Source organism: Bos indicus, chromosome 22, assembly GCF_029378745.1.
Source record: "Bos indicus isolate NIAB-ARS_2022 breed Sahiwal x Tharparkar chromosome 22, NIAB-ARS_B.indTharparkar_mat_pri_1.0, whole genome shotgun sequence".
Lineage (NCBI taxonomy): Eukaryota > Metazoa > Chordata > Mammalia > Artiodactyla > Bovidae > Bos > Bos indicus.
The window spans coordinates 29,109,784-29,131,939 of NC_091781.1; the positions used below are offsets into that span (position 1 = coordinate 29,109,784).

The following is a 22,156-nucleotide window of genomic DNA, read 5'->3' on the forward strand; positions in this document are numbered from 1 at the left end:
GGACATGTAGTTGTGCCACACCTCTTCTGCACAGTTCCCTCCTGCGTCAAGGGCTTGGAAAGGGGCTTCGGGGCGGTCTATCTACTCGAGGCAGGAAATTTACGAGAGGCAGGTACAAAGCTCCGCGTGGCAGAGGAGCAGAAGGGAGCGGGGGAACCCGGGCCAAAAGAGGCCCTGCCAGCTCCGGGGGCACTGCAAGCCTCGAGGCGTTGCGAGCGTCGCGGCGGTTGAAAGCCCCACCGGCTCGCGCAAACTGCGCCCAACTACTTCCCCGGGGCGGCTTCGGGGCCCGGGGCCCTGCGACAGCCCTACGGGGCGGCCGCGCGGGGGGCCAAAGCCCAGAGTGGGTACCCGGGCGCGGCCACGTGCGCCCTGCCGGGCTCGCACGCTCCGCCACGCCGGGCCGCGGGGCCACCAGCAGGCACGCGCGCCCCCAGCGCGCACACACTCCGGGGCACGCACACCGACGGCCCGGCCCACGTCCACCACGCCCCGCCCTCCCCCGCGCCCCGCCCCCGCCCTCGCGGCGCCGGCCGCCGCCTTCCCATTGGCCGCCCGGCGAGTGACGCGCGGCGCCCGGCCCCGCCCCTCGTCAGTCACTCGGCGGAGGCGGCGCTGGCGGGGACTAGTCTCGTCCGGAGACTGGCAGCGGCGGCGTCGGCGGCGGCCGGAGCTCGAGCCCCAGCGGCTGAGGGCGGGCGGGCGGGCGCGGGGGAGGGAGGGGGGCCGGTCCGCGACGACTCCCCGGACGGCGTTTCTCCTCCGAGCAGCGCGGGTGTCGGATTTGGGGGGGGCGGGGGTACAGCCCATCCATGACCATGGGCGACAAGAAGAGCCCGACCAGGTACCTGCTCCGAGCCGAGGGGGCGGAAGGGGAGGGAGGGCTGGGGGCGGGCGGGGGCCGGCGACGACTAGGCCCCGGAGCCACCCGGGGCGGGGGGAGGCGCTGCTAAGATGGAGATCCGGGGGCGGGGGGAGGCGGCGGCGGCGGGCGGTGGCGGCGGCGGCGGGAGGCGGTGTCGCTCCCGCTCGGGGCCGGCGGCCGTGCGCGCCGCAGCCATGGCGGCTCCTTCTCAGCCGCCCTCCGCCGCCGCCGCCGCCGCCGCCGCCACTCCTCCCAGACAAAGGGAGATTTAACCAGGTGGGGAGGGAGGGAGGGCGCGAGCATGGGAGGGGAGAGGGAAGGAGCCAGCCCACTCCCCGCCGCCGGCCTCGGGCTGCCCCTGCGCGCCCCCTCCAGATCCGGCCCGCGGCTCCCCTCCCGGCCCCCCCCCAGCCCCACGCTCAAGTCCACAAGTCCGCCCGCTTCCTGCGCCCGCCGCGGCCCTTCCCGGGGCGCCGCCGCCGCCTACTGTGCGAGGCAGCACAGCCCGGGCCCGGAGGTTGCAGGGTGCCGGTGGGGGCGCCCGGTCCCCTCCCCCGGTCCCTCCTCTCGGCCCTGAAAAGGGTGGGTGGGTGGTCGTCTTAGCGAAGTTTCCAGCGCCGGATTCCTGGGAAATTACGACGGCTCACCAGCGCCTGTGTTTTTGCTCTCGCTCCCCCTTTTTCCTGCTCCCTGACTCTTCCCTCCCCTTTCCCCCACTCCTCACTCCTCTGAAGGCCAAAAAGACAAGCAAAACCTGCCGCAGACGAAGGCTTTTGGGATTGTAGCGTCTGCACCTTCAGAAACAGCGCCGAAGCCTTTAAATGCAGTATCTGCGATGTGAGAAAAGGCACCTCCACCAGGTACTTGAAGATTTCTGTTATCTTTTGTTAAAGGACTTTTTTTTTTTTTTTTTTTAAATCAAGGTTGGGGAGCGGGTTGTGAGGTCTACTTTCTGCCCTCTTTCCAACTTGTTGATTACGGCTTTTTTCTGCATTTGCGGGTTGGGGGGGGGGGGGCATTGATGTGTGGTTTTGATTGTGTGTAATTTCATGTTGGGTGCAAAGCCTCGTGTTCACTGAATGATTTATGGGAGAGAATTTTTCCAGGTTTCGTCTTATTTCAAACAGACGCTGGATTTATTTGACACTTGTATCCATTGGCTTATTGGTATTGGCTCCAAAAGACAGGAAGCAGTACTTTTGCTATGGATTGTAGGACATTGGACCTTTTATTTTTGCCATGTGCAGAATGTTTTTAATTTGCCTATCCTGATTTATTTTTCTCTTTCCTGAGAAATTTGGTGGTGGTTGTACAGTAACGGGGTTGTGCTTTTCCTGTCTTGAACTGCAGCTGTCTCCCGCCCCCACCCCCACCCCCCCTTGCACTTGACAATAAATGGTGGGGTTTGATAAAGTGCATTTTTTGAAAGACCGAACTGCCAGTTTGTGTCTGTTTTTTTCTGATTAGCTTATGAGGGATGGTGATGGAGGACGGATTTTTGGAAAATGTGTAATGAATAGTGTGATTATACTGAAGTTTGTGTTTAGAGCTTTATTATAATGAAAAGAATGTTGAAGGAATTCCTTTTCATTCTAGTGAAGGTACTAAAGTGTATGGTATCAAAACGAGTTGAACTACTTCAGATTTAACATTTAGATATACTTGAGTGAAATCTCAAAGCTGATTTTTTAAGTCTTTCGGTCATCTTTTAACTTTTATCTTGTATTTGTTTCGGTGATTTTAGTTTGAAGTTAAACTATTCTTTATGTCATTTAATGGGCAGACATTGGGGGAGTGTGTGTGTGAAAGTAAGATGGAACGAGTGATTTTCCTGTGCATCTTTAAAGTTGATTGCTGAAAGTCTCATTTCATCAGGTACTTGTTTTTGAATTGGTAATCTTCCAACATAACCGTGTAGTAGTACTGCACGGTTCTAACTGGATGTTGTTCTTTGACTAAGTGAATGTGTCCTGTTAGGGTTTGGTTGCTTTGTTTATACCTGGGACTAAATAGCATATTGAGCAACCTAAAGAATGTAACTGGGATGAATTGGTCCAATTACTGGTGGAACACTTCTGTGAATTTCACTGACTGTAAGTAATGAGACCTTTAAGTAAAAATACTCCAGGGCTAAAAGTATCTCCCCATAGGTACTTTTTAAAGTAAATTCATATCAATATTTGGTATTATTATAGAGCAGATTTAGTTAAGAACACCCATTGGGAGCTCAGTAGATCTTGTTTTGCTACTTAAAACAGGGAATTCCATCAAATGACATGAAAGTTTAGAAATGTATTTGTTATTTAAAGCAATAGTGATTGTATTTTATTTGAGTAATGTTTTTTTACGTGTAGAATCCCTCAGAGGCCAAACCTCTTTATTGTGGTTTTGCTTTGAGTGTTACCGTAGATGATGTTAAAGTAATGACTAGGAAACTCCTAAGAACTTGAGAACTTTACTGGTGAAGAGAAACAAATTCAGAAGTTTACATCCAGTGTATTGCTGGGAATAATTATCTCATAACAAAGTGCATTTCAGTTTCTACATGTATTAAAAAAAAAACTGACTCATCAACTTTTGCAAGCACGTGGAAGGTGTTGATTTTAAAAACAATGTAGATGTTTAAAATTTCTTCAGACCCATAGATGACAACATTAGAATTAAATTTTTTAAACAAATATATTAAATTCTTAATAATGAAAATACAGGAACATGATACTCATGTATTGTCTTTAAGAGTCTATGATTTTTTGAGGTCTCTGGTTGTGTAGGATTTGAACACAGATTTAAGAGATCTGAGGATTTAGATTCTTATCCAACTCATGATACTTTTACATAACTTAATTTCATATTGGTTGTTGTCAGTATTTTGGTGTGTTAGAACTAAAAGTCTTTATAAAAGACTGTTCTAAAAGTCATTAATAAGAAGGCAAATAACATTTTGGCCTTCCTATGCTGTGAATGGGTTTCATGTAGAAGGGTGAATTCCACAGGTTTTCATCTGTGCTATCCAGTGTATTAACTGTTGGCTAATTTCTCTGTGATACTAGTTACTACTGCTTTGTCTTTTCCCAGGGCCTTTTTTATTTGTAATTTAATTGATTCAGCAAAGATTTGACATTTGCTGCCTTTTATAGTTTTATTTATTTAAAAAAAAAAAAAATTTGCCAGACAGCATGTGGGATCTTAGTTCCTGACCAGGAGTCGAACCTGCACCCCCTAGAGTGGAAATGTTAAGTCTTAGCCACTGGATCACTCGCGAAGTCCCATGCCTTGTATAGTTTTAATCAGACGTAGTGTTAACGGCAGTAGAAAACGTGTTGGGTTTTCGATACTGGGTAATAAGCTAAATTTTTTTGATATTTAGTATAATTTTTAAGTAATGAAAGGACTTCTAATCTGCTGACTGGTATAGTAATTTGGTTTTGTTGCTCTGAGCTGATGTTTTGTAACAGCCTTGACAGTTGGGAGCTAGTGGTAATCCTGGAGTTTGTTCATCATTCATGTCATTGTTGTTGCCATCATCTGTCTGACAATCAAGTAAGGAAGTCAACTTTGAATTAATGGTAGTCCAGTAGGATCCAGACTGTATTCTTTGAGAATAGAATTGATATTCTTCAGTTTGATTTGGAAAATACTGTCACTCATCCAAAGAACATTTATTAAATTACTAGGATGTGAAAGACTCCTGCTCAAGACATTGAAGACAGGAAGGGGGTTTTTTAGAATGTTGGTAAGACATGTATAGGAATGATCATAATCTAAGTTATAAAGGCTCTAAGAGAGGTATGCATAAAATGCTACAGGAGGTCTGAGCAATCTGGCTTGGGCATCAATTAGAAGAATTCCTCTCCCTTCAGTTCTTCTGGAGAAGAATTGATTTCTACAGAATTGCCTGCCATCTTTCACTATTATTGCCATGTGTACCAGATAAATTTAATTCTACAGTAGAGTCATGAAAGTGATTCAGAAGGTCTTTTCTTTTTGTAGTAGCATAGAGCAGAATGAAAGGTCAGAAGCTCCAAAGGAATCTGTTAAGGGAAGAGAGAAGAAATACTTTGTTGGCTACTTGGAGGTTCAGAGGGCAGTGGAAATCTTTATTTTGGATTTGTTTTACATCTCTTTAGTTCTTAAATACACTCCCTTTCCCAACTATTGCATTCCACTCTTTATTTTTTTTAAACAGCTTTATTAAGACATACTATAAGATTCACCAGTTGTATAAGTTTTTAATTCAGTGATTTTTGCTAATTTTAAAAATTGACTATACAGCCAGCACCACAAACCAGTTTTAGAACATTTCTGTCGCTGTGAATGGCTTCCTTATGCCTGTTCTGTGATATACTTTTAAAAAATTACTTATTTAGTGAGTGATTTATTTTTGGCTGTGCTGGTCTTCTAGTTGTAGCAAGTGGGGGTACTCTTTAGTTGGGGGGCTTGGGCTTCTCATTGTGCTGGCTTCTTTTGTGGAGCACGGTCTCTAGGGCTTGTGGGCTTCAGTGGTTGAGGCACCTGCAGCTGAAATGTTCATTTTCCCACCATGCTGATGTACCCTGAGCTTTTCAAGATAGAACTTTTCAAGTATGTGAAAGGTGGTGGTGAGTGGGAAGAAACACTATCCCTTCCGTAGGTGATAGCCTAAGTAGTATTTCCCAGCCCACTTTGCAAATCTCATGAAAGAGGATATCAGCTTTTAAAAGGGAAAAAAAGCCCAACAGAACCACAAACTCACAAATTTACCTAACTGTTGTTCTTCTAAGTTGAAGTTCTTGAGTATTGGACAGAGTAATAACTTCCTGGACATCTTGATAAATGTATTTTACTTTTGGTCTTGTTAATTCTCTGAATGTAATTATCTATAAATAAATATTGTAAAATAAAAATTACTGAGATACTGCTGCAGCTTTTCTTGATTAGTGGTGCTTTGATAATAGTGCTGCACTGAATACTATCCCCCTGAAAAATGTACTCTATTTAGAGCTTTTACAGACAAGTAAAAGTGAGGTTAGGTGTGTAATAAAATGGTGTGGCCTTAAAGAAAAGAAAAAACAGCCTGGTACTCAGGCTATTGAATGGGAATTGGTAGGACTCAGTTGTCTGTGTGTAAAATAATCCCTTGTCCAGGAGCTCCCTGATTCTTGGCAGTTGTAACTTTGGACGTTTTCTCCCCGTCAGTTGAGATACCCTGACAGCTCAGAGTCTCTTGACTTGTCATGAAGTTCTTTAGAAGTTTTAGGGGGAAAATGCACATATTTAGTGAAACATGAAAAGTTTTCGTCTTTGCTGAAAGCTTCAGAAGTGCATCATCCTGTGATACATTTTCAGATAGAAAGACTCCCAGAAAGCTGGAGAGTCTCCACTCTGCCCTCACCTAGAGTGGAGCGGGACTTCTGGGTCATCTGCCACCGTGGTTTTGCTTCTTAGGCCACATTGGGGTTTTTTTGTTTTGTTTTTTTTAGTTTTACAATTTTTATTAATGTTTGGCCGCCCTGGGTCCTTTGTTGCTATGCTTGAACTTTCTCTAGTTGCGGGGAGTGGGGGACGACTCTTGATTGCGGTAGATTGTCTTGTTGTAGAGCACAGGCTCTAGGGTGCGTTGGCTTCGGAGGTTGCAGGATGGGTTTAGTTGCTCTGCGGCATGTGGCGTCTTCCCAGACCAGGGATTGGACCCATGTCCCCTGTGTCGGCAGGTGGACGGATCCTCAACCACTGAACCACCAGGAACTCCCTGCACTGGTTTTATTTTAGTGTTTGCCTTTTCATAAAATTTCTCCATAAAGTACATAGAAAATTATCCATCTTCCAAATCATCAAACCTTGTTAAACATTTCAGCCTCATAGTTGGTGCAAAAGCGGGTACAGGTTAGAGATTATTCTTAACCCAGAAACGAAGTGATAATTTATTTTGTGTTTGCTGTTACACTGGACTTAACTGATTTATTGTTACTGACTTGATCTTATGTATACTTGGAGACTTAAAGTATCAATAAATTACCTGGGTAGTTGTGATTGACAAGCTTTTATTGAATACACAGTCATCTGTGCTCTGTGTACATGGTGTACAGACAGATGAGATCTTTGTTTTCATGAAGCTTAAAGTACTATGGAGAGGAAAAGAAAATAAACAAGTGAACAGAAGAAAAAGCGTTTCAGCTGGAGATCAGTGCTCCAAGGAAATTGGAGCAGGATAGGGAACTAGAGTGGTGAGAACTGGGCGGAGCAACAGCTTTACAGACAGTATTGAGATGCACACTGGCCTTTTTAGGAAACACATGCTGCTTTCTTCTGGAACTAGGGGATAACTTTTTTTTTTTTGGAGGTTTACCTGCACCAGTTTGCTCATTTGGTTGGGGACAGTTTATAGAGTTTGAGCCTTTATGCCCAGGCTAAACTTTGAGTTAAACTTGTAGATGAAAGTCTGGCCAGCTGCCATGCAGTATATACTGTTGCAGTTGACCCTTGAACAACTGGGAGATGAAGGGTGCTGATTCCCACGCCTCTGTGTGTAGCTGGACATTAACGTAACAGTTGTCCCTTGGTATCCAAAGGGCATTAGTTCTAGGACATGCCTTGGTGGTGATGGTTTAGTTGCAAAGTCGTGTCCGACTCTTGTGACCCCATGGACTGTATCCTGCCAGGCTCCTCTGCCCATGGGATTTCCCAGGCAAGAGTACTGGAGTGGGTTGCCATTTCCTTCTCCAGGGGATCATCCTGACCCAGGAATCGAACCCAGGTCTCCTGGATTGCAGGCTGTCTTTAGTTTTGCAGCTGTGAATTCAACCAACCATGGAATGTGCAGTACTGTAGTACGTGTTTATTGAAAAAAATCTGTGTATAAGTGGACTTGTGTAGTTCAAACCCATGTTGTTTAAGGGTTAACTGTTCCTCCAATAGGAGATGTTAAATGGATTCAGTTATGTGTTTTTTTTAATGCATCATATATTTATTGTGTACTTTCATAGATGCTGAACAAATTCCAACTAATTGTATGTAGTTTAGCAAAATAGTTATCAGCACTAACACAGTTCCGTGAAAGTGAAGTCGCTCAGTCGTGTCCGACTCCTAGCGACCCCATGGACTGCAGCCTACCAGGCTCCTCCATCCATGGGATTTTCCAGGCAAGAGTACTGGAGTGGGGTGCCATTGCCTTCTCCTAACACAGTTCCTTAGTACTTGAGGAAATAGTGGCTCTCCAGATGTCCTCTTTTCAACTTGAACAAAAATATTTTGCAGTCACTGCGGTTCTCAATTGCCCTCTTGCCCCATCGCCAGGGCCTTTTCTCTTTGTGACATCTTCTATACTTACTATCATTTGCTCTCCTGGTTTGTTTTTTTTTTTTTTTTGGCTTGTTGGCTTGTTTATTTTTAAGTGTACTTTGTGAACGGTAGCATACGTACAGAGATGGGCACAAACCATAATTGTAAGACCTGATAACTTTCACAAAGTGAGCACACCTGTGTAACTAGCAGCCAGATTAGGAAACAGAATATTAACAGGACCCCCAAAGCCCTTGGGGCCCCTTTGCAGTCACTTCCCCCGTCCCAGCCCTGTCCTTACTTCTGACACTGGAGATGAGCTTTGCTTGCTTTTAACTTACAGTATGTACACTTCTGGGTCTGTCTTCTTACACTCATTCTTATATTTGTGAATATTCATGTTGTGTGTGGTTCTTGCTTATTTTACCAGTGCTGTTTTATCATAAGAATATCTTAAGTGTTTAACTCTGCATGCAGACCTCTAACACGTTCTAGAGATAGAATCTCTCTGCGACTTCTGTTCATTACCTACATACTTGAACTCAGCCATCTCCTTCCAGCAGCAGCATAAATCCACATATCATTAGGTAAAAGGAGGAAAACCTGGTATGTGGAACTTTCTAGAGTGTATAAATAGAGTAAACTTTTGCCTGTCATGAGTAATATTATTCATGAATCATTTATATTTCAAGGCTTTGGTTAAATAAACACAAAATTCCTGCTCTGAAGGAACCTAACAAACTTGTTGAAAAGATAAGACTATAAAAAGATGACCAGTGGTTGTGAATGCAAGTTATTTTTCACAGGAGGTGGAGACCCTGTTTTGAGGGGTATTGGGGGAAGACCTCCTCACTGAACCTGAGATTTAAACTATGCCATAGTTTTTTGGTTCTTGATATGGGGTTTGTTATACAATGTGATGCAAGTTAGTTAGTTCTGTGCCTTCTCCTTTTTAACTGTTCACACTCAGATGTCACCCATACCTTCCCACTTGTCTTTACAGCTTGATAATTCCCAGATACTATTGATTAACCACCTGTCACCACCCCCATGCATGAATACACGTGACAAACAGATCCAACTGGTTCTTGGGCCTTGCCACTTGGACAGCTTAGATTATCTCCTGGTTCTCATTGTTCTTAGGGTAAAGTCCAAATCCTTAACCATCACAAAGGGTTTCTGATTTGATCCTTTGCTGTTTCTGTAGAATTGCTGGATGCAGCCTGCCCCCACTCCATCTGCCCCGTACACACAGCACTTGTGTGTTTCATACCAAACTGCCTGGTATTTCCTTGTATGGACCATACTGTCTCATTTCCATACCTCCACACATTCTTTTCCTCTGGATTTCTTCTCAGATGTGCCTCCTTCCTTAGCCTGGCTGCTCCTGTTTGTCCTTCTAGGCATCTTGGGAAGTCTTTTTCCAGTGCCCTACAGTCATGTATGCCTCTTCATTACATTTGAACTGTAGTTTTGTTTGATTGCCTCTGTTACGTTTTCACCTTTTTGAGGGCATGATCTTTCTTTGTGTTACAGAGTCAGGCGCTCAGTAGGGGTTCAGTAAATGTATGTAGAATAGATGAAGACTGGAAGTTTGAATCAGAGTTGCCTTTAAAACTGTTCCAGTTAAAGAGTTCTGATACATACCCTTGCACATTAGGGCTTGCGTTTTGTCTGTAAAGTTATTGAGTTAGTGGAAATTTGTCTTTATAAAGTATGTCCTTAAGTAGTATTCTCATTTTCTGGTTTTGTTTCCTAAACATGTTCTAGAAATTACACACAGATTATAACCTTGGAGACCCTGGCCTATGCATTTAAAGTACTTCCTGGAGTGGTTTTGGGCTTCAGAGTTTTAGCACACTTACCTAAACAATAACTGTGACCATTCTCCTTCTCTTTTTGTTGCGCATTTGGTGATTTAAGCTGCCAAAAGTCATATGGAAAAGTCTGCAAATAAAGCAGAGGATCAATCATGTTGTGTAAAACCAATTTTGAGGTGTGTTAAGGAACTAGGTAGCAGCCCGTGGGATTGCAGGGGACAGACGCCACTTAGCGACTGAACGAGGAGCTGGGCGAGTGTGCTTGTGAGCTTGGTCCTAAAGGCAGTTTAAAAATTGCTACGGAGCATCTTAAGTGTTGTTGAAAATGTTACGCTATGCTGTCCACTGTGTTAACATACCCATAACTTGATAGTTGCACCTTGCACATGGTATACATGACTGTTATTTGAATTAATTACTGCTGTTAAGTTGAAGTCTTGACTCCTTCATTTATTTAGCTATAGTTTCACTTCTGTGCAGTGATTGACACAGATGGATGCCAAAGGTGAATTCTCAGTAAAGGCATTGCAAATAAACCCCTGTGTAACTCAGAAATCAGAAGTACAGACCTTTTTCGACTTAAAAATGGGATTATGTCCAGAACCATCATAAGTTGAAAATACTGAAAGGTGAAAATGCATTTAAAACGCCTAACTTGTCGAATATCACAGCTTGGCTTAGACTACCTTAAACACCTCAAAACGCTTATGATGGCCTACAGTTGTGCAAAATCACCTAACACAAAGCCAGTTCTTCAGTGAACTGTTGAATGTCTCATGTAATGTTTGAATACTGTACTGAAAGTGAACAACAGAATGGTTGGCTGGGCACAGAATGGTTGTAAGTGCATCAGTTGTTTGTCTTGCCGATTGTGTGGCTGTCAGGGAGCTGCGGGGCCTGCCCTCTGCCCAGCATCACCAGAGAGTACTGGACCCCACGCCTCTGGCCCAAGGAAAGATCAGAATCTGAAGTGCGGTTTCTACTGATCGTGTACCACTTGGGCCCGCCGTAAAGTCAAAAAATCCTAAGTTGTGAGCCATCCTTAAGTTGACTGTCTGTAGTTGAAACCACAGGGTAAACAGCTGAAATTTTTATTTTTAAATATAATTAGATCCTTATCACTCCTCTCCTTTCTTCCCTCAGTCAGTTTAGAAAATTTGTGTAGGTTATCCTTTGGGAAAAGAAGCTAGGAAGCAGGGATGGAAAAGAAGCATCTTAGAACTTATTCATACCATTTTCTCTATAATTTGAGATCATTAACAATACAATTGAAGAGAAAACTTCAAAAGCCTTCGGAAGGGACAAGAAATTAAGGGTGATGTAGGATGCAAGTTTCATCAACTTATTGGGTCTTAAAATATCAAATGTGTGGTGGTTAGTTGGAGAAAACAAACCTGGTGACTGCTTTCTAAGAACAGATATGATTTCATATTGTAGGCTCTCAGTTTTTGATTAAGTAGGTCTGGGATAGCATTGCGTTTCTTACAAGTTCCAAGGTGATGTTGATGGTGCTGGTCTAGGGAGCATACCTTGAAAACTGGTTTCAGTTCAGTTCAGTCGCTCAGTTGTGTCCGACTCTTTGCGACCCCATGAATTGCAGCACGCCAGGCCTCCCTGTCCATCACCAACTCCCGGAGTTCACTCAAACTCATGTCCATCGAGTCGGTGATGCCATCCAGCCATCTCATCCTCTGTCGTCCCCTTCTCCTCCTGCCCCCAATCCCTCCCAGCATCAGAGTCTTTTCCAATGAGTCAACTCTTCGCATGAGGTGGCCAAAGTCCTGGAGTTTCAGCTTTAGCATCAGTCCTTGCAAAGGACACCCAGGACTGATCTCCTTTAGAATGGACTGGTTGGTTCTCCTTGCTGTCCAAGGCACTCTCAAGAGTCTTCTCCAACACCACAGTTCAAAAGCATCAATTCTTCGGCGCTCAGCCTTCTTCACAGTCCCAACTCTCACATCCATACATGTCTACTGGAAAAACCATAGCCTTGACTAGACGGACCTTTGTTGGCAAAGTAATGTCTCTGCTTTTGAATATGCTATCTAGATTGGTCATAACTTTCCTTCCAAGGAGTAAGTGTCTTTTAATTTCATGGCTGCAATCATTCTCCTTTAAAGAGAAACCAGCCAGTCCTCATGAAGATGAAGATTGTTTTTGATGTTTGTTATGGAAAAATTATGTCTTGGCATTTAAAGTGAACTTAAATAAGTGATAACATTCTAAGAAGCATATTTTTAATCCAGAGCTGGCATTAGTGTCGATTCCTCCACATTGTGTGGAGTATAGGATTACTGATAAGTTGGGGGACCATATCAAGTAAACGTTTATTTTTTGCATCCTAAAATCAGTGATTATCTTGCATTACTAACACTTGGGTTGAATTTCACATATATTTATTTAAACACCTCTTTCTTTGCACCATAAGTCAGAGAGACAGAACCAGGTCTTAAAATCGATACACCAACATTCCAGTAAAATGTTGGCAAAGAATATGAACAGATAATTTATGAAATTACTACAAATTAAGTCAGGAAATGTGGGAAATGTATACAACCTTCCCATTATTCAAATATATACCAAACAAGATAATGTTTTTTGCAAGTAAAAAATTAAAGATGGAAAAAGATATTTTAGTGAGATTAGGAAGTGAACATTCTCACAGACCATTGGTGGGTGGTGTGTATGTTGATTTAAGTTTTTTGAAGGTCATTATGGCATTTGTATCTCGTTACCCAATAATTTATCATATAGGAATTTATGTGACCTGTATGCAAAAATTTTTGTGTATGTACACTAACGGCAGCATTTTAACAAAAATGAAATTACCTACGTAGGAATCGCCATGGAGTTGTTAGAAGCCGTCAAATAGCTATAAATATTTTGCATCTCTTAAAAATGTTTTGAGATCTCTCATACACTGGTGGTGGGAATGTAGAATGGTACAATTACTCTGAAAAAAGTTTGGGCAGTTTTTTTTACAAAACTAGGAATTTGACTTCTGGACATTTATCCCAGGGAAATTAAAACTTGTATTCACACAAAATCTGTTCACAAGTGTCCATGGCAGCTTTACTTGTAATAGGCTGAAACTGGAAAGAAAAGTGTCTTTCAGAATGGTGCATCCGTACCATGGACTATTACTCAGTTCTTAAAAAGGAGCAAACTCTTGATGCATACAACTGGCATGGATATCAAAGGGCCCTTGTGCTGAGAGAAAAAAGCCAGTCTCCAGAGGTCACCTATTGTAGGATGCTAGTAACATTCTTGAAATACAGAATTAATGGTTGTCAGGCATTAGGGATGATGGAGAAAGGAGGGAGATTGATGTGACTGTAAAGGGGATAGCAAGAGGGAGATATTTGTGATGAAATAGATCTGAATCTTGATGGTAGTGATGGCTTCATGAATCCAAATGTGTGATGAGATGACATAGAACTGTTTACATGTATTATACCAATGTAAATTTCCTGGTTTTGATACTGTACTATAGTCAAGAAGATGCAGTTTTGAGGAAATTAAGGTTTATATAGGACCTTGTACTATTTTTCCCACTTCCTATGAATATATAATTATTTCTAAATAAAAATTTAATTCAGCATTAAAAAAACTAAGATCATGGCATCCAGTCCCATCACTTTATGCCAAATAGAAGGGGAAAAGTGGCAGCAGTGACAGATTTTATTTTCTTGGGCTCCAAAATCAACTCAATGGACATGAATTTGAGCAAACTCCAGGAGATAGTGAAGGACAGAGGAGCCTAGCATGCTGCAGTCCATGGGATCATAAAGAGTTGTACATGACTTAGTGACTGAACAACCACAAAAATTTAAGAAAAAAAAATTAGGAATAATATGTAGTAAAAGAAAATGCTCTTAATTTATTAGAGAAAGCAAGGTATAAATGATACACAGTGTAATCCCATGTTAAATATTATTTCATGTGATTTCATCTGCTAGAAGTAATGACTGATCAAATACTAATTCCGTTTGGTGGCATGATAGGATTTTTTTCTATGTGTGCTTTTCTGTAGTTTCTGTAGTATTAATGAGCCAGTATCAGTTTTGTAGTTGGAAAAACCAATGTTCATGATAGAAAATTTAAAAAATAATTATCTAATTCTAGAAATTGAAATTTAAATACACAAAATCACGTTTTAGGTTAAGGAAATTTAAAGTTCTGTTTATATTGATTACACTTAGTTTTTATTTAATGTTTATTTTTGTTTACTGATTTTTGTCTGTGCTGGGTCTTTGTTGCTGCGCAGGCTTTCTGTAGCTGTGGAAGCATGGGTTACTCTCCAGTTGCGATCCACAAGCTTCTCACTGCAGGTGCTTCTCCCATTGTGGAGCACAGGCTCTCGGGCATGCAGGCTTTAGTATTTGCAGCACATGGACTCAGGAGTTGCAGTCGCAGGACTCTATAGAGTACAGGGTCAGTAGTTCTGGCACATGGGCTTAACTGCCCCGCCGCATGTGGGAGCTTCTTGGATCAGAGATCAAACCAGCGCGTCCTGCATTGACAGGTGGATTCTTTACTACTGAGCTTTCAGGGAAGCCCTGGTTAAACTAACTTAGTATTAAAACAGCTGTTAGGATGGGAAAATACTTGTATACTCTAAAACATACTGTGTTTATAAATTTAAAGTTGTCTTGTGCTCGTCGTATAACATTGCTTATATGTGGAATCTAGAAAAATAGTACAGATGAACTTACTTGCAAAGGAGAAATAGAGACACAGGTAGAACAGATGGGATACCAAGGTGGGCAGGAGATGCGTGATGAACTGGGAGATTGGGACTGATGCCTACACACTGCTGTGTATAAAATAGATAGCTAATGAGAACCTACTGAATAGCACAGGGAACTCCACTCAGTGCTCTGTGTTGGCCTAATTGGGAAGGAAATCCAAAAAGGGGGTGGGGAGAATACATGGGGGAATACATTGGATTGGCCAAAAAGGTGGTTTAGATTTTTCCATAGCATGGTACAGAAAGACTTCAATGACCTTTTCTGCCAACCCAGTTTGTATATGTTAGCTGATTTTCTTTGCTGTACAGTAGTAACTAACACAATATTGTAAAGCAACTATATTCCAATAAAACTAATTTAAAAATTAAAACATTTAAAAAACTGTGCTCTTTTGATTCACAAAATCCTGTATGATATTCTAAATCAGTGTATTCCAGTATATGCATTATAAGCCACAAGTAATTTTAAACTTTCTAGTAGCAACAATAAATAAAACTAGGTGAAATTAGTTTTAGAATATATTTTATTTAATCCGTTATGTCGAAATCGTGATTTCAGCTTGTAATCAATATAAAATTGCAGTGAGATACTTTACATTCTTTTTTCATACTAGGTGTTCAAAATCTGTTGTGTGTTTTACAGCACAAGTCAATTTAGACTAGCCGCGTTGCAAGTGCTCAATAGCCACAAGTCCCTTGTGGCTCTCATATTGGAGAGTAGTAACAGTAGGAGTTGAAAGTCAGGGCTTTGGTGTCAGACCTAAGTTTGAGTAACATCAGGTCTGTCATATGCAATATTGAGACCTTGGGTGTGTTAATAGATTGTGTATTGAATTAAACGACTAACCATTCTAAAGGCACAGCTGATTTCTTAGTATTATTACTAGTGAATAAATATGTAAGAAGTATATGAGATAATCTTTGGTTCCAGAATTAAAGTTTTGGGCACTAACTTTTAAATTATGGCTGAATGAATGGACAAATATTTGAGCATTTATGTGCAGAATACTGCATGAGGCACTCAAACATTTGGACTGTAAGTTCTAAGATGCTATCCTCAAATACAGTGTATTTGCATAGCACTTTACATTTTGCATACCACTTTTATGTCTGTTTTCCCAGTGCAGTGCTCAGAGCAGTCCTGAGAGGTAGTTGTTATTCCAGCTTTCAGTTGAAGAAGCTGAGACTCAGAAAAGTGAAATAACTTACTTGATTTCATACCCAAGTTAGTAGAATAGAAGAAATAGAAAAATGAGTGTAATTAAACAGGCAAATATGATACCAAAGTGTTCTAACTATATTCTTTTGATTCTTTCCCTTCCACATTTTCCACCTCGGGAGAAACACATCATCCTCGTCTAGGGCCATTTAAGTTAGGAGAGGGTGGTGATGGAATGTGAGTTGAATAGCTACCTCTCTCAGAATTATCCAGTCATTATTATTAGCTGAATCAGATCACCTATGTTGTAAAAATGTTAATATAAGCTTGTATAGACAAGGTGATATATTTTGCTCGTTGTGATGTTTCTCATAAAGTTGAGGGTTTATCATTCTATCTCTTGGCTAAATATACCCATAAAAAATGGGCTAAGAGTATGCTATATATGCTGACTGCCTTAAAATCACATTCTTTGAAGTGCTGTTTGTCTGAAGTGCTGTTCATCGCTTGACTTACTCAGAAAATTACACAATTCTTTGAAAGAACATTGCATGCCACCATTAAAAGTCAGTGGTGAGAGGCAATGAGTTTGTGAATGATTGACTCTCTCGAGGCAGTGGTGCAGTAGAAGGCAGTCGTCTCCTGGGTGGAGTCAGGTGGAACATGTATCATCAGGTGTTCAGTTTCTGTGTTATAATATGTAGATTCTCTTTTCACTTGGTGCCTTGTGGAACTTCTGGTTTCTTCTTCAATTAAATTGAAGTCACAGGACCTCTAATTTGTTACTGTCAAGTCATCTTCTACTTTGGTGTACATCATTGAAGCATATTTATAAGAAGGGGAATTATGTTTTGGTGCTCCAGGACACGAGTGATGACTGGGGGAGGTAGGTGAAATGTTCTTTGCCCCTTAGTTTTCTCTTTGCCTTCTCAGATAGTTTTCCTTTGGCTTAGCATGATTTACCTGACAATATCTCTCTTCCTGTCTGTGTTATCTTCACTGTAGGTTTAGGGCTATAAATCTTTCACAAAGAACGTCATCATTTCTGATCTTGGTAATACTTAGTGTTTGTTTTCCTTTATTGGAGGGGTGTGAGAATTGTGGGATGTAGCCATTCTGATTGACTTTGGGGATGAAATTTGATATAGTCATGTTTCAAACATGTCCATTTTGTCAGCGGCAGTCTAGAATTTCTTACAAGTTTCACTGTACACAGTGTCTGCTATTACAGTTATATAATAAAAAATAATATATTGTAATAAAACATATATGTACAGATTTGTGTACAAGGTTGGAATGTAAAACTATGGATTGCAGTTAACACTTGAAATACCCTGAAATTCACAGAACTGAATGATGTCTGTGTTTGCTCCAGTTTTGAAATACTGTGATGTATGTCAGTTTTGGTAGCTAATAATGACTGTTAAATATTATGGATGCCAAATACTTGTCTTAAAATATATGGAAAATAATGTGTTTGTAATGTCTTAACCCTCCACTCACAAGCTATAACACTGGATGCACATTTCACAGTCTTTCAATAGGAGTTCTTTATTTGTGAAAACTTTCTGGCATTGTCGAGTTTATATGTGGCTATGTAGTTTCCTATTTAAGTTATAGTTAATCTTTTTATTTTGAAATTCTTCATTTATGAGTTAACAAATCCTTGTCCCTGATTTTGCCAAATAGATTAAGCTCATTGCAGACTGACCAAAACACTAGAATCAGTTAATCTCCTGTTAAGGATCTTTAAGATGATACGGGCTTCCTGACAGAACACGTAGTGTGGAAGATGATTTTTTTTTTGGTAACTAAAGACAGGGGTACTGCAGCCCTAGGGGTATTCTTTCTTTTTGTTACAGCATTTAATTAAAAGGACAAGTTTATAGAATGGATAAACAACAAAGTCCTATTGTATAGCTCAGGGAATTATATTTAATACCCTGTGATAAACTAATGAAAAAGAATGTGTATACACACACATATAATTGAATCACTTTGCTGTACAACAAAAATTAACACAACATTGTAAATCAGCTATACCTGAATAATATGTTGCTGATGCTTTTTTTTTTTTTAAGTTTGTATTATTAATAAAATAGTTAATGCTTGCATCATACCCCAAGGCAAAGCTGGGTTCTAATAGAACAGGTGTACTTTTGGACTTTCTCATGCTTAGCGTTTATTGGACAACTTTATCGAGTGAGCTAGGAACTGTAAATGTAACAGATCCAGAAGGAGCTTCATCAGGGGTAACAGGAAGGACAGTGGGATATAGCTCCTCAAAGACTTGATCAGTTCTGCGCTCAACCCAGTAATGCTGGTGAGGGCACCATTTAATGCGCATTTAACATACAGCAGGCACAGTGTTCATTTCAGTCGTTGTCTCAGTTAATCTTTACGTGGCTATGGTATGTGTATAGTTATATTTCCATTTTACAGATAATGGATCTTAGAGTTCACATTCCTAATGGAAGTTCAAATAGCAGTTACACTTGACTTGGATCTTCAGCTTCACAGGATTTCCTTTTGTTTTCTATTTAGTCTTGTCTGAAAATGGCATTGCTATCTATTTTGCCATGCAATCCAAATATATGAATTTAGACACCCACCTGTAGGTGGGTGTAGATTATTTCATGTTTTATTTAATTATAAACTTAATTAATCACAAGCCTGTGGTTGAGACCTGCACCTGGACCATTGCATTAGCCTTGAGACTTGTCTGCCAATTATGTCCAGAAAATATGTAGCTGATGTAGCTTATCCGCTTAGAATTCTTGGTTGTTGCCTTGTTGCCCAAGGAGGTATTGACTTGTTTCCTTAAACATGACACAGAAGCCCGCCTTGGCTTGGCTCTGTCCTGCTCATCCATGCCACATCTTATCCTGCACCTTCCAGTCAAACTTCGTGTTCTTTCGTGCTATCGTGCTGTATAATGACTCTTAACAGCTGCCTAAACGCAGCTCCTGGAAACTCTTTTGGGAAACCTTCCTTGATTCTTTTCTTTTGTGATCACTGAAGCACTTTGTATGCATCTCTAGCATAGCATCATTTTCTACCAGAACCTCTTGTTTGTGTTTGTTCCTCAGTTTTTCTTTTGAAGCGTTCATGAGCACGCACAGGTGCATATGGTTACATTTTCAGAGGCAGGTTCTTCTGTGCTGTTGCTGTTGTATTCTTCATTGAACCCTCTAGGGTGTAATCCATTCTCCTAATCTCCTTTTAAAAAATCCTGTTTCCTTTCTAAAATAATTGTAGAGTATTGGTTTACCCTCTCTGCACATGTCCATTAAAAAAAAAAACAATCATGGTAAGTGACTAGGAAATACTGCCAACTCTAGTTTACTTCCCCCTCTATAGTTTCTAATTTTACATTTATTCTTTGCATAGTCTGTTGTTAACTGTTAAGTTAGGTCTCTTGATTTTCTCCCTTTCAAGTTGATACGTGCTTTTCTGCTCACAGTAAGACAACAATTGATTGCAAGATAGAATTCTTCTGTAGTGGTGTCTGTTTTAAAAAGATGATCCTTCTCAGGAGAACTAAAGAATGCCTCCCTCTTAAATTCCATTCTGTTCTGTGCTTGCTGGCTTAAGGTTTTAGAAACAGAGTTCTCTTGAAAGTTTTGTAAAACAGTGACTAGAGGGTCTAGACTCAAAAGTATGGCTGAAGGAGGAAAAGGTGGATTAAAATTGACAAGATCACAAAGTCTTATTTTTCCTAGAAATTTTGCAGCTGTATGGGACTCAGAAAGATTGTATTTCTCTTAGCAAAAGGATCTTCAAGAGGTGGACTAGAGAATTTTTTGAATTGCTTAATAATTTAGACATGTTTGAATTCTACCTGTTAGTTTTTCAGGAGTGATGTCCCAGATCTTTCCCTTTTCAGCTGGTAAGCCTCTAAATTAGTATTTTCAGAACTCTTTGATTTAATAATGTGAGAAGATATTTTTCCTGATGCATAATTACGTTTCCATAAAAATGAATTTGTTACATCTTAAATTAACCTCTTAGCTAGTAATGAACAGTTAAAAACTGGAGCATGAATTTTGAGACTAAATTTTCAATGAAAATAGAGACTTCAAGTTTCTAAACAGATATTAACATGGGAACTTAATACCTAGTTTTAGAGGATATTTACAAGCAGGAAATGTCCTATAAAAATTGAATAATTTTAGTATACAGCAACTGGGCTGATCAGTAGAAACTTTTGCTAAATTTAGTATTAGAGTTAATCCTAGTACTTAATCAACAAGTCATTGTGATCCTCCATGGTTTTGAAGGTGTTTTTTGAGAATTAATTTTGTTTGTAACCTGCTCACAGAAAATTGGCATAAGGATATTGCTTTGTTTTTCTCAGTGACTAATAGAATGCTAAAATGTCCTTTTTAGTTTTGTTTTGCTGTCACCAAAGTTTGTTTCCAGTTCAGTGATTTTATGAGTAAACAGGTCTTGATTATCTTTTCCCTTTTCCCTTTACTTTATCTAGCGTCTATATAGTTTTATATGAAATAATACTTCAGAAATTTTTGTTGGTAACTCTTGTTCAAATGTCTATAAAGTAAAATTCAAATTTACATTAGTTTAGCTTCTTAGTTGGAGAAGGCGATGGCACCACACTCCAGCACTCTTGCCTGGAAAATCCCATGGACGGAGGAGCCTGGTAGGCTGCAGTCAATGGGGTCGAGAAGAGTCAGACACGACTGAACGACTTCACTTTCACTTTTCACTTTCATGCATTGGAGAAGGAAATGGCAACCCACTCCAGTGTTCTTGCATGGAGAATCCCAGGGATGGGGGAGCCTGGTGGGCTGCCCTCTGTGGGGTCGCACAGAGTTGGACACGACTGAAGCGACTTAGCAGCAGCAGCAGCTTCTTAGTTATAGGCAGTATGGTGAAGTGGAAAACCTTTCAAACTCTTACATAATGACAAGTATATCTTGAATACTTTTGTGTCATTTAAACTTTTCAAACCCTGGTGCTAATGGATGAGATTTTCAATATAGGTCAGAGCTAACTTCTAACTTGGCTTATGGTGGTGGCTGCTATGAATTTCATTTTAAAAGTCTTTTATGTAATTGAGTAAACCTACCTGGATTGTAGAATGTAGGATACAGTATATAGGTTTTTTGGTGTCCTTTCTATTTTTTTCTTTCCTTTAAAGAATAGGTTTTTGAACTTAATGAATTGTTCTTTATAGAATATTTGTAGTGTGCAGATAAATCAGACTTCTCCTGTAGTCCTGTTCTTGGGTATATAATTTGACCTTCAGTTTAGCAAATATTTGTGGAATGCATTTGATGGCCTGTGAATGAAGACATTTGTAACTCATTCCATTGGCTGTATTTAAAATCAAAGAAACCAGTATTGTTGGCCTCCTCTGCCCTGTGAGATGAAGCAAAATAAGAGTGGTGAATGTGGAGTGATGAATGCATCAGTTTCCAGTTGTCTTACATAATTTAGAATTTCCTCATCTAACTCCCAAGTTCATTTTAATCATTTTAGTTTCAACCTTTTTATCACCGCTGTCACACACACCCCTGCCCGCCCGGAAAACCCCCGCAAATAAAACACCAGACAAACCCAAGCCCTGGAATTAGACCAAAAAGGCTTATGGCAAATAGAAATTGATAAATTAGTACTTTTCCTTGCTTACCTCTGAGTTTTCCAGACTCATAGCTGACCAGATAACTAACCTTTAGGTAAATTCAGCCTGGCTGTGTATTGTTCCTTTCATATCTTTTCTTGTGCTGGGCATAAAATGGTTTGGACCAGATACTGGTGTGGACATAGAAAAAGAGTAGGATTTCTGTATGTAGAGAATATGAGAAATAGCATAGTGACCCCCAAATCACATGAAGTTGTAAACAAGCTTGATTTATGGTCTCTTCCAGTCGTCAGGAAAACCACTCTATGCCTTGGTGAAACTCTGGCAGTGCAGATTGTTTCTGAAGAGATGCATGTTACAATTTATAGGGTGTGTTGTGTGTGTGTATGCAATGGTAATGATCATATTGATACTAAATTTACAGCTAAAATGTCAGGCTCTATTGCCAGTTAAAATTACTAGGAATGAATATAGAGTATTTTGAAAATACTTGAGAAGTTAGTGAGAAAATAACTCGGCTCTACAAGAAGATGATCTATTTGTAGCATTTCTAGAATGTATCATCAAATAGTACTGAACAGTTAGATTTTTATCTCCTGATTTAAAAGATGATGAACAGTAAAAGTTGTGTAAATTTTGTACACTAATGTATAATTTCTGTGTAAACTGTGCTATACGTAATCCTTTGTATTATTTAAGA

At 40.6% G+C, this 22,156-nt stretch overlaps 1 protein-coding gene across 1 annotated transcript in view; it reads left to right on the forward strand.

Annotated features, from left to right (window-relative positions):
* Positions 1 to 698: 698 nt before the first annotated feature.
* The window catches only part of RYBP (RING1 and YY1 binding protein), a 73,380-nt gene continuing 51,922 nt past the window's right edge, over positions 699 to 22,156 (forward strand). Inside the window, exons 1-2 of the mRNA XM_070776326.1 lie at positions 699 to 844; positions 1,600 to 1,725. Coding sequence (XP_070632427.1) covers positions 813 to 844; positions 1,600 to 1,725 — 158 coding nt within the window. The 5' untranslated portion in view covers positions 699 to 812. The remainder of the gene's footprint in view (positions 845 to 1,599; positions 1,726 to 22,156) is intronic.